The sequence below is a fragment of the Mustela nivalis genome, assembly GCF_964662115.1.
Source record: "Mustela nivalis genome assembly, chromosome: 2".
Lineage (NCBI taxonomy): Eukaryota > Metazoa > Chordata > Mammalia > Carnivora > Mustelidae > Mustela > Mustela nivalis.
Window position 1 is genome coordinate 22085204 of NC_139021.1, and position 18388 is coordinate 22103591.

At 37.6% G+C, this 18388-nt stretch overlaps 1 protein-coding gene across 2 annotated transcripts in view; it reads left to right on the top strand.

Moving 5' to 3' along the window:
* The first annotated feature begins 1655 nt into the window (after positions 1-1655).
* Positions 1656-18388, top strand: part of RAD21 (RAD21 cohesin complex component) — a 29014-nt gene continuing 12281 nt past the window's right edge. Inside the window, exons 1-5 of one of the 2 annotated variants that reach the window (XM_082720223.1) lie at positions 1656-2002; positions 9244-9418; positions 14286-14415; positions 16443-16542; positions 18057-18163. In XM_082720223.1, the coding sequence (XP_082576349.1) occupies positions 9275-9418; positions 14286-14415; positions 16443-16542; positions 18057-18163 (481 nt within the window). In that variant the 5' untranslated portion in view covers positions 1656-2002; positions 9244-9274. Of the gene's footprint in view, positions 2424-9243; positions 9419-14285; positions 14416-16442; positions 16543-18056; positions 18164-18388 lie in introns of both variants that reach the window. The other variant, XM_082720224.1, reaches the window with a different exon arrangement.

Sequence of the window (18388 nt, forward strand, 5' to 3'; positions counted from 1 at the left end):
AAGAGGGACATTTAGAGTATCCAAGTATTTTCAATGTTCTTAAAAGTTGGGTATCTGATAAAGATTTACCCTACCTTGCTGGCTCTTTCATTGTTCAGAAAATAGAAGGAACAAGAATAATAGCCACAATTTACTGAGTAATTACTCAGTTTCCAGCATTATGCCATGTACTTTGTACATATGATCTCATTTAATTCTTTCAGAAATAATGAAAATTATTATTCTCATACAGGTAGTAAATGGCAGGGCCATCTTGCAGAGCCCTGAAATTTGGGGCAAGGAGGGGATCTATTTTATAGTAATAGCATTACCCTAAATAATACAGAGGAAGACTCTCTTGAGGAAGTGACTGTGGAATTAAGATGTGGAAGATGAAGAATTAGACCAAGGGGAAGGGATGGAAATGCAAGACTGTTTTAAGCACAGCAAACAGCCAGTGCAAAAATCTTGAGGCAGAAGTGCTCATAGTGCATTTAATGATTTAGAAAGTGGAGTGTCTGGAGTAGTGAGAAAGGGGGGGAGGAAGCTAGAGCAGGAGGCAGGGGCTACATTAAGTATTCTGGGTAATAACCTGAAAGCTATGAGTTTTTAGAAGGGGAGGGGAGTGATTAGACATGTGTTTTTCAAAGGTTCTTTAGGTTGAGAAAGGTTCTTTAGGCTGCAAAGGTTCTTTGCAGGGAAGTGATTAATTGAAGGAAGACAAGAGTGGAAGTGGAGAGACCAGTTAAGGAGGCCACGGAGAGAATGGAGACTTGAGGGTGGATAGACAACAAACTGAACAAAACAAAACTAATCTTCATATAACCTTCCTCCATCTGTTCTGTCTCGGTGTATGGCTTCCCAGTCCAGTCCATTTCATCCTTGCAAGTAAGTCCCAAACTAGAGGCATCATCTTTGGAACTCCCTCTACTACAACACCATAAGGACTCTGTTGACCAATTCCTGCTGGTTTTATTTCCTTTAAAAAAACTCCACAAACGAACATAAATTACACCTAGACATTTACTCTAGTCCTCTCCAATATGCTTGAATGGTCTTTCTAAAATGAAGAAGCCTCCATTAGTGCCCAGACGCTAAAATTCTGCCATGAGACTTTTGCACATGATGACATGATGTTCTCTCTTCTTGGGAACTCAACCTCCACATCCCAGCTCCTCCTCAATTGCTCAAGGAAGACCTTCTCTTCCATTCCCAAATTCCCCACTTTGGGGTCTCCTTGTACATTTGGTTTTTTGTGGCACAAGTATTTCTAAAAATTCCTCCCTAGCTATACCGGAACCTTCATGAAGGCACGTACTATCTCCTTCAATTTCATGATTAGGCCCTAGACCCTATCTGTCACAATACATGGTTCGGAGAAGACCATCTATAAATATAGATTGACTCAATGAATCCCCTAGATTTGTGGATTTTAAGGGTTTTATGTTATCTTCGTCACTATGGAACCATTAAAATTAATTTTTGTGTCCTGGCAAATCTGTACAACAGATACTCCCTCTAAAACAAGCGTTTATTCCTACCTTGCCAGTGGATATTCACTCCACTGGCAAGCACTGCGCGTGCGCTATCTGCCAGGTCCGCAACACTTGAAGACCCTCTGGCGAGAGAATCACTTTTGCGCTTGCTCAGTTTGGGGCCCGCACAACCAGAGGGCGGGGGGCGGGAGGGGGGGAAAAAATCCCACGGAAAGGAAATGGTCACTGCGCCTGCGTCGCTCCTTCTAGGGCTCAGGCTGGCTGCGCAGGCGCATAGAAACCATTTTGACCGTAAACATCCTGCCGATTTGAACCGAGGATTTGGGCGGCAGGAAGAGCCGCGGCGTAACGGCAGCCATCTTGTTTGTTTGAGTGAATCGGAAAGGAGGCGGTGGCTGTTGCCGCGGCGGGAGCTGCTCCGAAGCTACACCTCACAGGGGCTTCCCCCCCCTTTCCCCGCCCCCTCCCCCGACCCTTTTCCCCTCCCCAGGCCACCCAGCCCGCCCAGCTCCCCGGCGGAGAGCAAGGTAAGATACTGGGCCAGCCCCTCTAATCCTAGGGCTCCCTCCGCCTACCCCTTCCCTGCCGCCTTGCTGTCTAGGAGCTGGCCTGGGGAGGCCGGGGGGCAAACGGAGGGAGAAGAGCACTCGCCGCGCCCCAGGACGGGGGCCGTGCTGCCCCCCTCCGGGCTCCGGAACGGCAGCGCCTCCCGCCCAGGCCTCTTCCCCTGGGCCCGCCCTCGACCGGGACCCGCGCAGCCTGGGCCCGCACTCTCGCTTGCTGGGTAACAAATGGTTCTGGTCCGTTCCAAGGCGGAAAAAGCCGTTACTCCACCAGTTCCCCCCCCGGGAGCCGCATCTCCTGGAGGAGGTGGAGGAAACCCCGGGCCGCGGAGGGAGAGGCGGAGGTTTGAACGAGCCCGCTCTGGGGACTGGGCCGCCTACTCCGGTAAAAATGGCTGTCTCGGAAGACGCGGGGCGGGAGGCGGCGGCGGGTCGGCGCCCGCGTTGGCAGCTCCAGGGGAGGCAGCAACCGTGCGCCGGGCTTGGGTTCGGCGGTCGGAGATGTGCGGGCGCAGCCTTCGCGGGCGCTGTGGGGCCTCAACACCGCCGCGGGCCCCTCTCCAGGGACTGCTGCTGCTCCCCCTCCCCCTTTTTAAAGGAAGATTTTGTTGGGAATATTGCATATTGGACAGACCTATAGAAAACCCGACCAGGGGAAGTTGCTTTTGATTCCTAGGGAATTAGCCTAATTGGTCCCCCCCCCCGACTTTTTTAATGATTAGGATATTGAGTGTTTTGATGCTGATACAGGGGACGCTTTGGGAAGGTGTGTGTTTCTGACAAATACTTGACGTCTTTTTGCTCGCCGGGAAAGATGGATCTGCGGGGTGACACTGTCTAGTTGTGCTGCCAGCCCTAGCAGCCTCCTTCAAATTTGAAAGAAGAAAACGCTGGAGGGCTTGTCTGCCCACCCTGTGATTCGTTAGGCTGTCTTAAGCGTTCAGAAACGCGCTGGTGTTTTTTTAAGGTTTTCTGGTAAAGGCTTTGCGTTGATCGGCTCTCTTTGCAAGCGAAGATTCATATTTGCTCTCCTAATGCTGTTTAGAATCATCGCTGAATTCCAGAAAAAAAAAATTCTTATTTTCATAAAATGAATGCAAATGCCAGTGACTTGTGTGAGTTGGCAGAATCTTGGAGACGGGGACTGGAGAAGCTTTCCTAAGTTGTAGTCATTAAATTTCCTTTTTTAATGTTGGAGGCAATTCATAATTATTTTTTAAAAAGACACTGATGACATATACCATATCCAGTGATTAAATTATTAACAGTTCGTAAATGGTTGAGGTGACAGCAGTGCATAACTAATGAACATCGTGCGTTATACAAAGTTAGAATTACATTGGTGAAGTGTAACCTAATTTAATTTTTGTGTTGTTTATAAAGATAGTACATTAGAACGCTCAAGAATTAAGTTTTCCACTTAGAGTGGCATATGTTTAAAGTCTTTTTAAAGTTGATTATTTCTTTCCTGATGAATTTCTATTTACTGGGACACATTCTGAGAAGTTTTATCTTTTATAGTTTTGTACAAAAGGGAAATTTCTGATTTTTGAGAAATAAAGGTTTTGTGTTATTTGTTTAAATGTGATGTCAGGTTGTTAGGCATGATCATGCTGACCTGTATATGCTCTGCTGTGTGATTTTTTTTTTTCAAAGTTACTGTTTACTTACATCTAGTGGGATTGTGTTTGCTGTTCCGTTTCGTTCTCATAACCCTGCTTGGTAAATAGCTTCAATTTATAGATGTGTAAGCTAAGACTCAAATGTTAAGTAACTTTTAACCCTTACTGAAGAACTAAGGAGGGAGCCGAATTTGAATCTAGGACCTTCTGATTATAAAAACTCTTGTTCAAAGAACGTTAGTACCAGTGTTAGTGTGCAGTGTTGGAAATAACTTCTGTTCCTGAGACACTCCCCAATCCCTCAGAGGTAATTACATTCTTACATGTGTTAGGTATAGTTCTCCGAAGTTAGTAAATCCCTGAATTTCAGTCTTCAAGGTGTTTATGGTTTGTGAAAATGAACCACACAGACTAAGCAGCTTAACTTTCCAGTTAATGGCAAAGCAGGATTGTGTCTTGACATTCTGTATATCGGTATTTACTTTGAGTGCATGGTATTTGTGTATGTTCTCAGTTAACAGTAAAAAAGGTTCCCAGTGGACTCACCTTCCAAAGGTAAACCACTGTCATCAGTTTTCATTTGTATGCCACAGATACTTTATGCAAGAGCATTAAATATATATTAGAGCCCTCCTTTAAAAAAATACAAAAACATATATGTATATCATTGTTTAAGGCCACACAAAATTCTGTTATATGGCTGTATTTTGTTAAAAGTCGCTAAGTAGCAGCTAGGTAAGTTATTTCTAATATTTTGCTGTTAAAATTCATGCTGGGCAACACAGTATTGCAGTTAGAGATGTGGGCTCTGAAATTTAAGTTCCCACTTGAATTCTATGCTAGCGACCTTTGGCACATTGTCCTCTCCTTTTCTCTGTTTTCCGGTCTGGGTGAGATTTTTAAGATTTTTTTGTTCTTATAAATATTTTACACCTCCCAGGTATATCTTTGGCATTGTTACTTGAAGTACATTTTCTGGTTTAAAGGTATCAGTGTTTGAGGTTTTCATAAGATGTTGGCAAATTATCCTTCAAAGAGGTCATACCAATTTATACAACCATTGTCCTGCCTTGTTTTCTAACAGTGAAATATCATAATTCATACTGTAAAAACATGAAATTACTTTTAGGGATATTGAGAAAAGTTTGCTGCTTTAGGGGAAAAAAAAAAGAGAAATCATGAAATTGCTCAACTATGCTCTGGTACCAAATGCAGGCATTATGCTAAGATCTTTTGCAACGGATTAACAGATATACAGAAATTCAAAATCTACAGAGATTAATCAACTTCTTTTCCTAAGATTGGTTAAAGGATAGTGATACTAAGGAAAAAGATTGTTTTGAAGCAATGATTACACTTTCTCCATATTTAGATGTAAGGCAGTACTTGAGCCACCACTGTTCTTCAGGCTTCCTTTAGTTATTAGGGTGATTTCCTCTTGCTAATTGTTTCCCAGAATAATTTTAGCACCACTCTACTTTAGTTACCCCCATCCCATGCCAAGAAAGCATCTATTTAGGAATCTCTGCCTCCACATAGCTGGGATATTTTAGGCATGGTACTTTGACTAGGAGCTTAAGTCCTGGCCAGGAGCTACTAACACCTGTTGAAAAGAGCCAGTATTAATTTCTAAAATCTCTAGAATTTTTTACATGTGTCAATTATGAGATCACTTGGTGTATCTCATTTCCTTATTCATTAAGTACGTATTTAGTAGTTGACATGCAGTGGGCAATATTCTAAGAGCTAAATATTAAGGAGATTTTTTTTTTTAATACAGCTATCTTCTGCAGTGAAACTTAGGACATCTTGTGTATGACAGTGGCCGTGTTTCTAAGAACAGATTGCCATTTTGAATTTCTACAAAATCCTGTAGACTTTATAGGGCTGTAGATGGAGCTTAATTTTCATACTAATAAATGTTTAGGCTTAAAGTAAAAGCACTGCTTTGCAACATAGATTCTTTGGTTATGGGAAGCATATTTTGAACTATAAAATACTGCTGAGCAGGATATAAGATACACTTGAAGTGTTATTTAATTCTTCTACCTTAGAGTATTTGATATGAATTCTTCCTAGTTTCATATTCCTTAGTTCTTTTCTTCACTTCACATTTGAGAGAAAGAGTTCACAACATTGAACAATTGATGAAGTCTGGTCCCCCCCCCCCCCCCTTTGGAGACAATTTTTCTTGTGTTAATTAGAGATCTCCTGGGAGCATCTGGTTCAGCAAATGAGAATTTCAGGACCCTTTGCCATTAAGGGAGAGGAGGCAAACCTGATTGAATTACTTTTGCACCACCACCCTCCACCCTTTCAGACTTTTTTGACAGACATGAAGTCTCTTGCCTATGATAAGTTTAACTAATAAATATTTTCTATATACATCACTGGAAAGAATGAACACAGTTCTTAATTCACAGTAAAGTAAGCAAAGTCTCATTTTAAAATTTACAGTCTCTCTATAAAAACATGAAAATTAGCGTTTATTTACTTTGGATTTTTTTTAAGCTAATTCAAAAAGGAATTTTTATTCTAACTAGCAGTGTATAAAGGTTGATACTTCTGTATATCCTCATTGGACTTTGGTGTTGCCATTACTTTTTATTTTAGGTCTTATGATAGATGTGCAGTGATTTCTCATGGGTCTAAATTTGCATTTTCTTAATGACTGGTGATGATGAGTATCTTTTCTTGTTCTTATTTGCCATTGTTAAATCCTTTTCTGTGAAATTACTTTTGCCTGTTTCCTAATTAGACTTTTTTACTTGAGTTTTTAGCATTCTTTGTTCTGGTTCCAAGTCCCTGTCAGATACATCATTTTTAATTTTTCCCCCATTTTGTACCTTATCTTTACATTTTCAGCTCTTTCCTATAACAAAATTTCCTTATTTGGGTGTTTTTTTTCCTTTATGGGACATGTTTTTAGTGCTCATCTGAAAAAACTTACTGGGATGCCTGGCTAGCTCAGTCAGTTAAGCCTCCGCCTAGGTCTTGATTGGGGGGGGGGGGGCTACCCAGCAAGGAGTCTGCTCCCCTCCCTGTTTGAGCACATGCGCTCGCTCTGGTGCTCTCACTCTCTAATTCTCTCTCTCTCAAAAAAAAGTGTGTGTGTGTATATATATATACACCAAGCTTTAGGTATACCAAAGGTTTTTCCCTCTGGTTTTTTCTGAAAATTATAAACTTTTACATTTAAGTCTGTGATTTATTTTGAGTTACTTTTTATATAATGTGCGAGGTTTGGATCAGCATTCCTTTTTTTTCCCCCCCACCTATGGATGATGTCCAGTCACCCAAGCATTATTTGTTGAAAAAACTATCCTTTCCCCTTTGTCAAGCTTCTTCATCTTCGTGAAAAATCAGTTGGACTTAAGTGGATTTCTGGGTTCCCTATCCTATTGTATTGATCTGTTTCTTTTTCTGTCTGCCATACAGTGTTGGCTATTGTAGCTATGTAAATCTTGAAATTGGTTAGACAAATTCATCCCAATTCTTTTAAAAAAAAAAAAAGCTATTCTCATTCCTTTGCTTTTTCATATAAATTTTAGAAACATCTTGTGAATAGCTGTAAGAAAACTCACTAGGATTTTGATAGGTGTTAAAGTTTCTTTTAAAACTAAACATACACTTATCATACTACCCAGCAGTCAAAGGTCAGGACATTCGTCCCAGAGAAATGAAAACTCTGTTCACTAAAATTCTGTATACACAGATATTTATAGCAGCTTTATTTGAAACCTCCTCAAACTAGAAGTAACCAAATATCCTTTAGTAAATGATTGACCAAGCAAATGGTGGTATACCCATCTCATGGAATGCTACTCTGTGATAAAAAGGAACATACTACTGATGCTTGAAATCATTTGGGTGGATCTCAAAGAGTGTTAGATGGTTGGATCCAAAAGGTCACGTACTCTATGATTCCATTTATATAACATTTTCAAAATGACAAAATTAGAGATAAAAACAGAGTGTTGGTTGGTGAGGCTTAGGAATGGTAGAGAGGAAGGAATGGGTGTGACAATTTAAAAGGATGGGAGAGGGAGAGCTTTGTATTGATAAATTAGTTTTGCATTTTATTTGCTTACGATGTTGGTTACACAAATATGCACATGTGATAAAATGGCATAGAATTATGTATACACATTGTACCAACGTCACTGGCCTGGTTTTGATACTGTATGTAAGATGTCACCATCGGGGGGGGAAAGTAGTTAAAGGGTAAGTGGGACCTCTCTGTACTATTTCTGGGACTCCTGCAAATCTATAATTATATCAAGGTCAAAAATGTTTTAAAAATGTTTAAGTACTTCTCATGTGGTATGGATGTGCTTGAGTTTATGTAAAAACATGACATACATCTTCTAGTTCTGGGCATTTTAGAAAGAAATTCATCTGGCAGAATAGATTTTTTAATCTTCTGTGAAAGAGGGAAAATAAATAATATAAGGGAACTGTTGGGGCGCCTGGGTGGCTCAGTGGGTTAAAGCCTCTGCCTTCTACTGGGGTCATATTCTCAGGGTCCTGGAATCGAGCCCCGCATTGGGGGCTCTGCTCGGCAGGGAGCCTGCTTCCTTCTCTCTGTCTGCTTGTCTCTCTGCCTGCTTGTGATCTCTGTCAAGTAAATAAAATCTTAAAAAAAAAAAAAAAATAATAATAATAATAATGATATAAGGCAATTATCAACACGGGAAATATAGGAAACATGCACAGTTAATGTACTCTCCAAGCTGGAGTTTTTAAGCTGCTTTTTTTTTTTCCTTTATGTATTTATAACATAGCTTACTGAAAGAAAAATAATATGTGAATAACAATTATATTTCTACTAAGGCTATTTTAGTCATAAGATAAATATTACAGTGTGTCATTGTCCTGAATATAGTATTTAAATTATAACTGGACAAGTGCTTTTCAAGTTTCTGAGTTGGGAAAACTATATATAAAATAGCTTTTAAGCCTAAGTTTTTCTAACTAGTCACCTGTAAAATGGAGGCGACCCACCTTCTTATCTTTATTTGGTACAATATGAATGTGTATTATCACAGTGCTTGTCATGAGATAGTAGTTACTGTATAAAGCATCTAGGTAAGTATCAGTTGTTAATGGGGTTCTTAAAAAAATGGAAATTTACACATTAATATCTGTTCCTGAGTGTTTTTCTTCTTTGACATAGTTTTCTTGCCATGAACAATGTATTATCTAGCTTTTGGCCACAGTCAGACTCCACAGTCAGTAATCAAGATAGGAATGGAATGAACACTTGATGGAACTTCAGAATGAACAAGAGTTGTCTGGTGACAATTTTTACTAAAAAACTAAACAAAATCCTGGCACTTTTATTTGGAGTATAGAAATGGTTTGGCTCCTGTGCCCCTTTTTCCTTCAGCTCTTTATATTTTGAGGTTTTTTTTCCTTCCCCTCTCAAAACAAAGCACTTTTAAATGTGTATTGTACTTTACTCAAACCTTTCAAAGTTCTTATATTTAAAAGAATTGGAAACTTTTATTTTCAGATTTCTTACATGTCTTGATAAATCTTTGTTTTCACATGGTATTTATATTAACTCTTTTTCCCTTTCAGGTTTCCTCCTGTTTCATAATCAGCCGGAACAATGTTCTACGCACATTTTGTCCTCAGTAAGAGAGGGCCTCTGGCCAAAATTTGGCTAGCGGCCCATTGGGATAAGAAGCTAACCAAAGCCCATGTATTTGAGTGTAATTTAGAGAGCAGTGTGGAGAGTATCATCTCACCAAAGGTATGTTTGATATTGATACTTTTTATTCAGTTTGTTGATTGTTTACTGATATGTAAAATAGAATTCTGTAAAATTAGGTTAACATCTGTGTATATTAGAGGCAAAGAAAAATTTGTAGATTATCCATAGTTCCAGTTTGATACTCTGTTCCCTTTAAAAATTCTGTAAGTGCACTGATACTTTCATTTGCCAGTTTTCATGGTAGCTAAGTATGAGGTCAGGCAGTACCCAGATATTTTATATTTGTCTTTCTAGATGTTTTCGAACTAAAATATGTATGTAAGTGTTTCTAATTTGGGAATTTAAAAAATATTCAAAGAAAGGATTCATTAATTGGGAAAGGTTGTAGGGATCAAGATCTAATTATCTTATCCATCTGGTAAATAGTGTCCATAATGCTTGTTCTTCCTCAGCTCCATAGGCCTGCTTGCTCAAAAATACCCAGATTTTTTCTGTTTCTTGAAGATAATCCAACTTTTTCCCTGTCTCAGAACTTTTATACTTGCTGTGCTCTTCTCCTAAATATTTAATTACTGTCTCCCACTAGAATGGAGGCCTCATGAACGACCTTACCTTATCAACCTTGCTTACTGCTTTATACCTAGAGGAGCTTTTACTGACATCCTCTGAAACTTCTGAAGCAGTGGTTTTTCACCCTTGAATTTCACAAATAGTGTAACTAAGTAAACCAGGGGTTTTTGTATTGCCAAGAAGGGACTTTAGAACACACAATTACATCTATTAACATCATTAGCACTTCATTGAAAAGCAGATAAATTGACTTAAAAAATGTGTAAGGACTAATCTCAAAGGAAAAGTCCTTAAATATGATTTTATAGAAATATCTGTGTTTTAATGGTCCTTTCTTGGACTTTGTATTAACACACAATCACACCCATTGTCCTTTTGAGAAAATGTTCCAGATCACAGCTGTCTGGATCAGCATTGTGAGCTACTCTTAGATTTGGCAGTTTGGATGCTGCCGGTTGCCATAGTGTGTTAAATAAGAGTAATTCTTGATTGCTGAAAGAGCAAGAGGATCTCAAAGGAATAAAGCTGGGATCTAGACGAGACTTTTTCAGAAAGTCGTGTGGGAAAGGAGATGTTTTAAGTGAAAAAGTGAAAGTTTGTATTTTTAATTAGAGCTGAATTATAAAATTTCCATCTCTCTGGAATTTTGGCTGGTTTTAGAGTTAGAGTTGGTGGAATTTGTTACTAAAGACATTTCTATCATGTTAAAATTTCTAAGACAATATTAAAATAAAAACTTTACAAACCAGAAAATAGGTGATCTCTACTCCTACAACTTAGAGAAACCTTTAGGGTTTTGGTATGACTTCTAAAACGTGTCCATGTTTTTTACACGTAATTTTTCTCCTTATTCTATGTGTACACAACTCCATTATACGTTTTATAACAAGTCTCTGTTCAGGAAAACCTCTGCTCATAGCTTTATCATCATTTTTGATATTGCATTATACAGTGTCCTCGTCTCTTATCCACAGAATTTAAATGCAGAAAACAAAACGGGAACAGACTTGGCAAAAATTGAAGTGAGGTCACTTGTATATTCATATATTCAGTATAGAACCACTAGTGGATATGATTATTAGAACCTGCTTTAAATAGATGCTACCTGGAGTGTCTTAATATATATTATATGTGCTGCGTTATCTTTATGACCAAGAGACTCTGAATTCCAAAACACCCAAGATTTAAGATAAAGGATTATGGATCTGTAATTCATTGTTCTGATTGTACATGATTTATTTTACCAGTCTCTTCTTTGGATAATCTTTTTTTTTTTTTTTTTTTTCCATAATTTCTTGAATTTTCATTCCTCTGACCCTGTACAGTGTATTAAAATATACAAAAGAAAAAAATATATACAAAAGATTTCTTTAGGTAGTAGAACAACAGGTTTATTTTCATCTTCTTAAAAAATCACCATTGAGTAAATACTGCTTGCAAATATTTTGTTCACATCTGTGTCTTTCTTGACTTAATCTTTATGTGAGATTAGAATACATCAAAACCAGTATTGCATAGAGAAGCTTCATGTTCAGTGATCTTTTGTTCATATCTGTAAGTTTTCCCTTAATGTTGATGTTTAGGAACATAATCAATGGGCCAGGTGATACACATAATAGACTTCTGGTAGACATTCGTAGTTTGCTGCATAGGGAGATAGTGCCAGTTTGCACTGCTCGTCAAATTGTATGAGAGTATGAGGTTTTCTACTTTTTATAGGTATGCTTACTGAGGTAAGTGAATGGAAAAAGGAGAGGTTGAGCTGTTTTCTTGAAATTAATATGTGCAACTAATCTTTAACATCTATAAACATATTGAGGGTGATTTGGCTTAAAAGGATAACAGATTTTTTTAGTATGTGCTCTGTCAGGGAGTGCAAGACAATCTGATAATAAGGTATGTATGAATAGCCACAAAGCACGGCACGCAGTTCTGGAATAATGTAAAAGACTGGACTGTGTGAGAGAGAAAGAATAACTTACTTTTTAAAAACCATTTCTAGGGGTGCCTGGGTGGCTCAGTGGGTTAAGCCGCTGCCTTCGGCTCAGGTCATGATCTCAGGGTCCTGGGATGGAGTCCCGCATCGGGCTCTCTGCTCAGCAGGGAGCCTGCTTCCCTCTCTCTCTCTCTCTCTCTCTCTCTGCCTGCCTCTCCATCTACTTGTGATTTCTCTTTGTCAAATAAATAAATAAAATCTTTAAAAAAAAAAAAAAACATTTCTAAGTGGGTTATTTGATTGATCTTGTTTTATTTTAGTAGACTATAAAGATACCTCCAGAGTGAACGAACTTGAAAATTTCTAATGTTTGTTCTTGATATTCAGTTCTTGTTGTGGGTGAATGTCGGTTTAGTTGTTTCCAGCAAGTGTCAGATACATAGCTCAGTTGCAGCTGCTTGTGTTCTACCCCTTCTACCCCCACCCCTCTGCTGGAACAGCCACTGGTTACCTCTGTAGAGCTTTCTCTGCATATATAGCCCGTGTTCCTTATTACATGTACACTCTTAACATGAGCTAGCTCAACAGATATGGCATACTTCATTTTACCTACTCAATTCTGAACCAAACTAATATACAGGGTAAGTTTTTACCCATACTCCACCTTTTCTCATAGTTGTTAATCCTTTACAAGATAATTGCACGCAAAGGGTTTTGAACCACCCCCATCCTTTCTTAAGTGAAGGTGTCAGTATTTTAAATTTCCTAAGACCACATCATAAAAGTAGATTCTCTTTTTCCATGAGGTGCAATATTTTAATTGGGTATTTTCATATCAAGGATTTTTCATATGATAAGTCCTAGATTTGGTCACAAGTTTGTAATTTTAGATACCTAAGAATTTATAGCAGTAAATTTCATAATTTGTTTTTTAAGTCATGTGAATTTTTCCATAAATGTAGAACCTGAGAGTCATTACAGATAGAATCCTAGGCTGCTGTAGACAGTAGACATATAACTTAAAAATATACTGTTTCATTTTTTAAGTAACATAATGTATTAATCATAACTTAAGCAAATGATTAACAGCTTTATTTGCTACTTCAGAAATTGAGGACTCTGTGGTAAATGATCTAGGGAAGTTTGAGTTCATGTTGTCTTGCTCTCAAAAAATTTTTTGAATTATATTTTGGATATATAATTTTGAATCATTCTGAACTTTGAATTCATGCTGTTGAGGAGTGAATCATTCTATTTTTTGATTTTTGAATCATTCTGTTTAGATTCTGTATTTACTTTTCTTTCTTTTTCCAACTACTGTATCTCATCCCACACAGTGGCTCTCACATAAGTGCTGAATGAAATCTACCTTAAAAAAATAAAAGGAAAAAACAGGCTGAAGAGTATATTTTTTTGTGAAAAAAGATGGGCTACCATTACCCCTCATTAGTTTGCCTTCCAGTCAACTAATAAAACTCGGTGAAAAAATGGCTTAAACAATAAGGAAATTAACAGTCTTACTTAACTAGAAGTGTAGGAATAGGGAGATTTAGGATTATTCGAGCAGTTCAATGATGTCATTCATCTAATCTTTTTAAAGATTCATTTATTTATTTTGCTCAGGAGCTGGGGGCAGAGGAAGAGGGAGAGAGTGCCAAGCAGACTCCACACTGAGCACAGAGCCCAATGCAGGGCTCAGTCTCATGACTGAGATCGTGACTTGAGCTGAAACCAGAAGTTGGGTACCCAGCTGACTGAGCCACCCAGGCACCCTCAGACTCAGTGGTTTCTTGTCCTTGTACTTGGGCCTCACGACTACAAGCGGCTCCAAACCCCACCTGCTCACAACACAGAAAGGGAGAAGAAAGAGGCAGGCATTCTTTTATTGGGAAAATCTTTCCCAGAAACTGACCTACTTCGCTCTTCTTTCTCGTTGGTTGAGAACTGGGCTTTGTGCCCGCTCAAGAAGCATTAGCAAAGAAGAATGAGTCAGTTCTTCAATGCTGGGGACAATCATTTCCCAACAAAATCAGAGTTCAGTTAGCCAGCAGGAGCAACAGTTATGGGGTAGCAACCAGAGTGTTCCATGTTACTTCATGTGCTTATGACAGCAGTCTGTGGAGTACCTTACAACCTGCTTCATAGCTGCCTTCATATCTGTGTTAACTGGTGAATTACTACCAGTCTGTTCTTTGTGGATACTGAAGATTTACTGGTGAAGGCATAAATAAAATAAAATACAAGTGATTATAAGGAAATGTCAAATAAATGATTAAAAGTGTGAAGAGAGAAAGTAAAAGCTACCTATAAATGCTCAGAGTACAAGCTTTTGAAGTATGATATCTATAAAACCAAGAAAAAACTTTATAAATTAGATTAATATTAATGTTTTACTCATAGGTGAAGATGGCACTCCGAACATCAGGACATCTCTTACTGGGAGTAGTTCGAATCTATCACAGAAAAGCCAAATACCTCCTCGCAGACTGTAATGAAGCATTCATTAAAATAAAAATGGCTTTTCGGCCAGGTATTGTTGACTTTTTTTTTTTTTTTTTTTTTTAAACTTTGGAGTTTTATGTAGTGTGAAAACCTGCAAAGCGTATGTTCTAGCTACATTCATTTTAATTGTAGAACAAGGAACCCTTCAAAAATAGGGCAAGGCTTGGAGAGGCAGTGGGTCAAGGGAAGAAGTGCACATTTTTCATGCATTTGGAATTATGACACTCTACTCTTTTTTAACCCCTTTTCGTTAGTTTTTGCAGAACAGAGTTGAAATATTGAAAAATAATTGTTACATGATTTTTTTAAAAATGTAGCTCCAAAAAGAAAAATCTTGGGATTTAAATTTTTTTCCTGGATAATTTTAGCATATTCTTAAAATTCACTTTCAACCTGAGAGTTTTATTAAATGTTCTCTGTAGTTTTTTGCTGTTTTATCGTAGGTCATGATTGATTCTAAAGCTGAACTCTTTAAGAACCAGATTTCCATAGATAGTAACTACGGTTTTTATTTGAATTCATGTTTCACTTCATAATTTTTTTAATAAGCACTGATGAGATTTTATTGTAATTAATCAGTGTATAGGAGAGAAGCCTTTTAAGGTAGTTCCTGCTGCGGTTGTATTTTAGTACTATAATATGTGAACAGTGAATCCTTTGAGATCTAAGGTCTTATTTAAAATAATAGTTGTACAGATGGCTAACAGACACATGAAAAGATGGTCAGTATCACTCATCAGGGAAATACAGATCAAAACTACAATGAGATATCACTTCATACATGTCAGAATGGCTAGAATTAACAACATGGGAAATAACAGATGTTGGTGAGGATGTGGAGAAAGGGGAACCCTCGTACACTGTTGGTGGGAATGCAAACTGGTGCAGCCACTTTGAAGAACAGTGTGGAGGTTCCTCAAAAAAATTAAAATTAGAACTACCTTATGATCCAGCAATTGCACTACTAGGAATTTACCAAAAGGATACTAAAACACTAATTCAGAGGGGCACATGCGCCCCAGTATTTATAGCGGCATCATCTATAATAGCCAATTATGGAAAGAGCCCAAGTCCATTGACTGATGAATGGATGAGGATGACGTGAGGTGTGTGTATACGTACACACATATACATATGTGTACATACACGATGAAGTATTACTCAGCCATCAAAAAGAATGAAATCTTGCCATTTGCAGTGACGTGGATGGTGCTAGAGTGTTAGCTTACGCTCAGCAAAGTAAGTCAGAGAAGGGCAAATACCGTATGATGTCACTCATGTGAAATTTAAATAAAACAGATGAACAGAGGGGAAAGGGAAAAAAAGAGGGAGGCAAACCGTAAGAGACTCTTAATTATAGAGAACGAAGTGAGGCTTGCTGGATGGGGGGTGGGGGTAGGCTAAATGGGTGATGGTTATTAAGGTGGGCACTCGTTTAGATGTAAGTGTTAAATATAAGTGATGAATCACTAAATTCTACTCCTAAAACTAATACTAAACTGTATATTAACTAACCAGAATTTAAATAAAAACTTGAAACAAAACAAAAACCAAAGATGTTTAGGCAGCTGTGATAGTCCAATGATTTCTGACCTGTGGCTACTAACTCCATTTTGCTTAAATAGCCATGCTTTTTGTCTTTTAAAGCAAAGCATTTTTAGTATAGACCACTTGAAGAATATAGAGAAATAAAACAGTGCAGTCCTGCTTATCCTAAAGTAAACAACTCCTCTTTAACATGGAGAGTGCTCCTTTGCAGTCATTCATCTTCTTACAGATTTCATGTTATTGAGAAAACGGTCATTAATATTTTTTTGTTGATACATCCTTTTAAAGACATCACTTTAATGCCTAGGTAGTGCTTTGACTTTGTTGTTGAAAAGCAGATAGTTTGGCTTATGATTATAGAAAAACAGAAGTACTTGTCTTTCAGTGGTACGTTGTGTATATTATCAGTCTTTCTAGACTATAAATGTACTGACTTTACCTTCCTTTGATCTCTGGATAATCTCTGCTCTAACTGCTAGACCTTCAAGCTTACCATTTCTTTTCCAGGTGTTGTTGACCTGCCTGAGGAAAATCGAGAAGCTGCTTACAATGCTATTACCTTACCTGAAGAATTTCATGACTTTGATCAGCCACTGCCTGACTTAGAGTATGTCCCTCCTCCCTCTTTTAATTGTTGACTTGGTCTACAAATAACGTTACTTGCATCAAACATATAGTTTTCTTTGAAATATTTTAGCATCAAGTTAACAGGTTAAAATGCATAAACTTTCAAATAGGACAGTGTATTCATATGGAACATATAACTTAGAATTGTTTTTTCTGTAAGAAAGTTGTGTAGATAGCAACTTTAACAAAGCTAAGATAGGAGAATTCTGATATTCTTAGGCCAAAGCTTGTATAAACTAAACAGTTTTCCAGGTATGTGCTTTATATAATGAAATCAGCAAACATGAACTAACTACTGGTTATCATTTTCCCAGGTTATACTCAGCCATAATTTCTTGGTTTTTGTTTTTTTTTTTTTTTTAAGTAAACATAAGAGATAACTCTTTGAAGAGCAAGAAAAGGTCATTGTCACCACATAAATTTAAGAGGGGAAAGTTGTACAGAGAAGGCCATTATAGCAGAATATTGTAGTGTGTTTCCCTTTTCTTAAGTCTTCAAAACTCAGCTGTCTTTGTATGACAGGGAATGTGCCTGTAATTTCCTGTGATTTAGTAGCACATCTGACAACTAAGAAACCCTCTATACCAGCCCCCCCCCTTTTTTTTGAGAAATTTCTCTGCTTCTTAAAATGATCTATGACTCCTATTTATTATTTATTTTGATATGTGTGTGTGTTATTGTAGGTGCTATCTAGCTGCTTTCCTCCCCCCCCCCCCACCCCCATACAGTTTTTAAAAGTTTTCATCATGGAAATTTAACAGCTAAAAAGTAGATTAGTGTTAGGAACCCCATGTACTGATCACCCAATTTGTTTAATCACCAATATGTTGCCAGTTTTATTTCATACGTATTTCCACAACTCACCTTCCAACTCCCACTGGATTATTTTAAAGGATAATCTTACTTTCTTTGTAAATACTTCGGTATCTATTTTGAAGGAATTTTCTAAATCTCTCCATAATAACAGCCCACCTTTAAAATAAGTTACAATAATTCCTTAATGTAATAGTCAGCATTCAGATATCCCCAGTTGACACACAAGCCTTTTTTTCTTCAGTTTGTTTAAATTAGAATCTCTATAAATTCTCCAAACTGTATTTGGTTGATATGTCTCAGAAGTCTCATACTTTCACTTGCCATTTATGTTCTCAATTTGGCCAATGATAATTCCACATTGTTGCTTAATATTACATGTCTTGTATTTAATATTTTTAAACAGTATGAGATTAATTTGTTAGAGGAAGAAACTGTCTCAGAAAAGCTGGGTAACCAGCGTTTACACCACGACCCTGATGAAAACCTACCTAGACAGTGCATTTTTAAGTTTTTCCTGTGTATACCATATTACCTAGGTAGTGATTTCAAATATTAAGGCTTATAAACCATGATGACTTTTGTATGTATGTTTTTTCCTTGTAGAGAGAATTAGGATTTTTTTTCTATATACATTGCAGTGAAATTTGAGATGAAAATGTATTTGAAATTCTTTTAAAGTGACATCGATGTGGCCCAGCAGTTCAGCCTGAACCAGAGTAGAGTGGAAGAAATAACCATGCGAGAAGAAGTTGGGAACATCAGTATTCTACAAGAAAATGATTTTGGTAATAGAGAAACAGATTACTAGCCACTAGCTAGTAATGTTAGAATTATGTTGCAGCACAACTAGTGATTTGAAAAAGAAAACCCAGACATATGTTACATTCATTGATGACAGAAGGACAAAATTTCATCTCATGCTTTTTCATCAAGAAAAGAATTTGCCTTCCTACCAGTATATTAAGCATCAGTCATTTCCGTTGATGCACCAAACTTGAGTTTATTCTTTG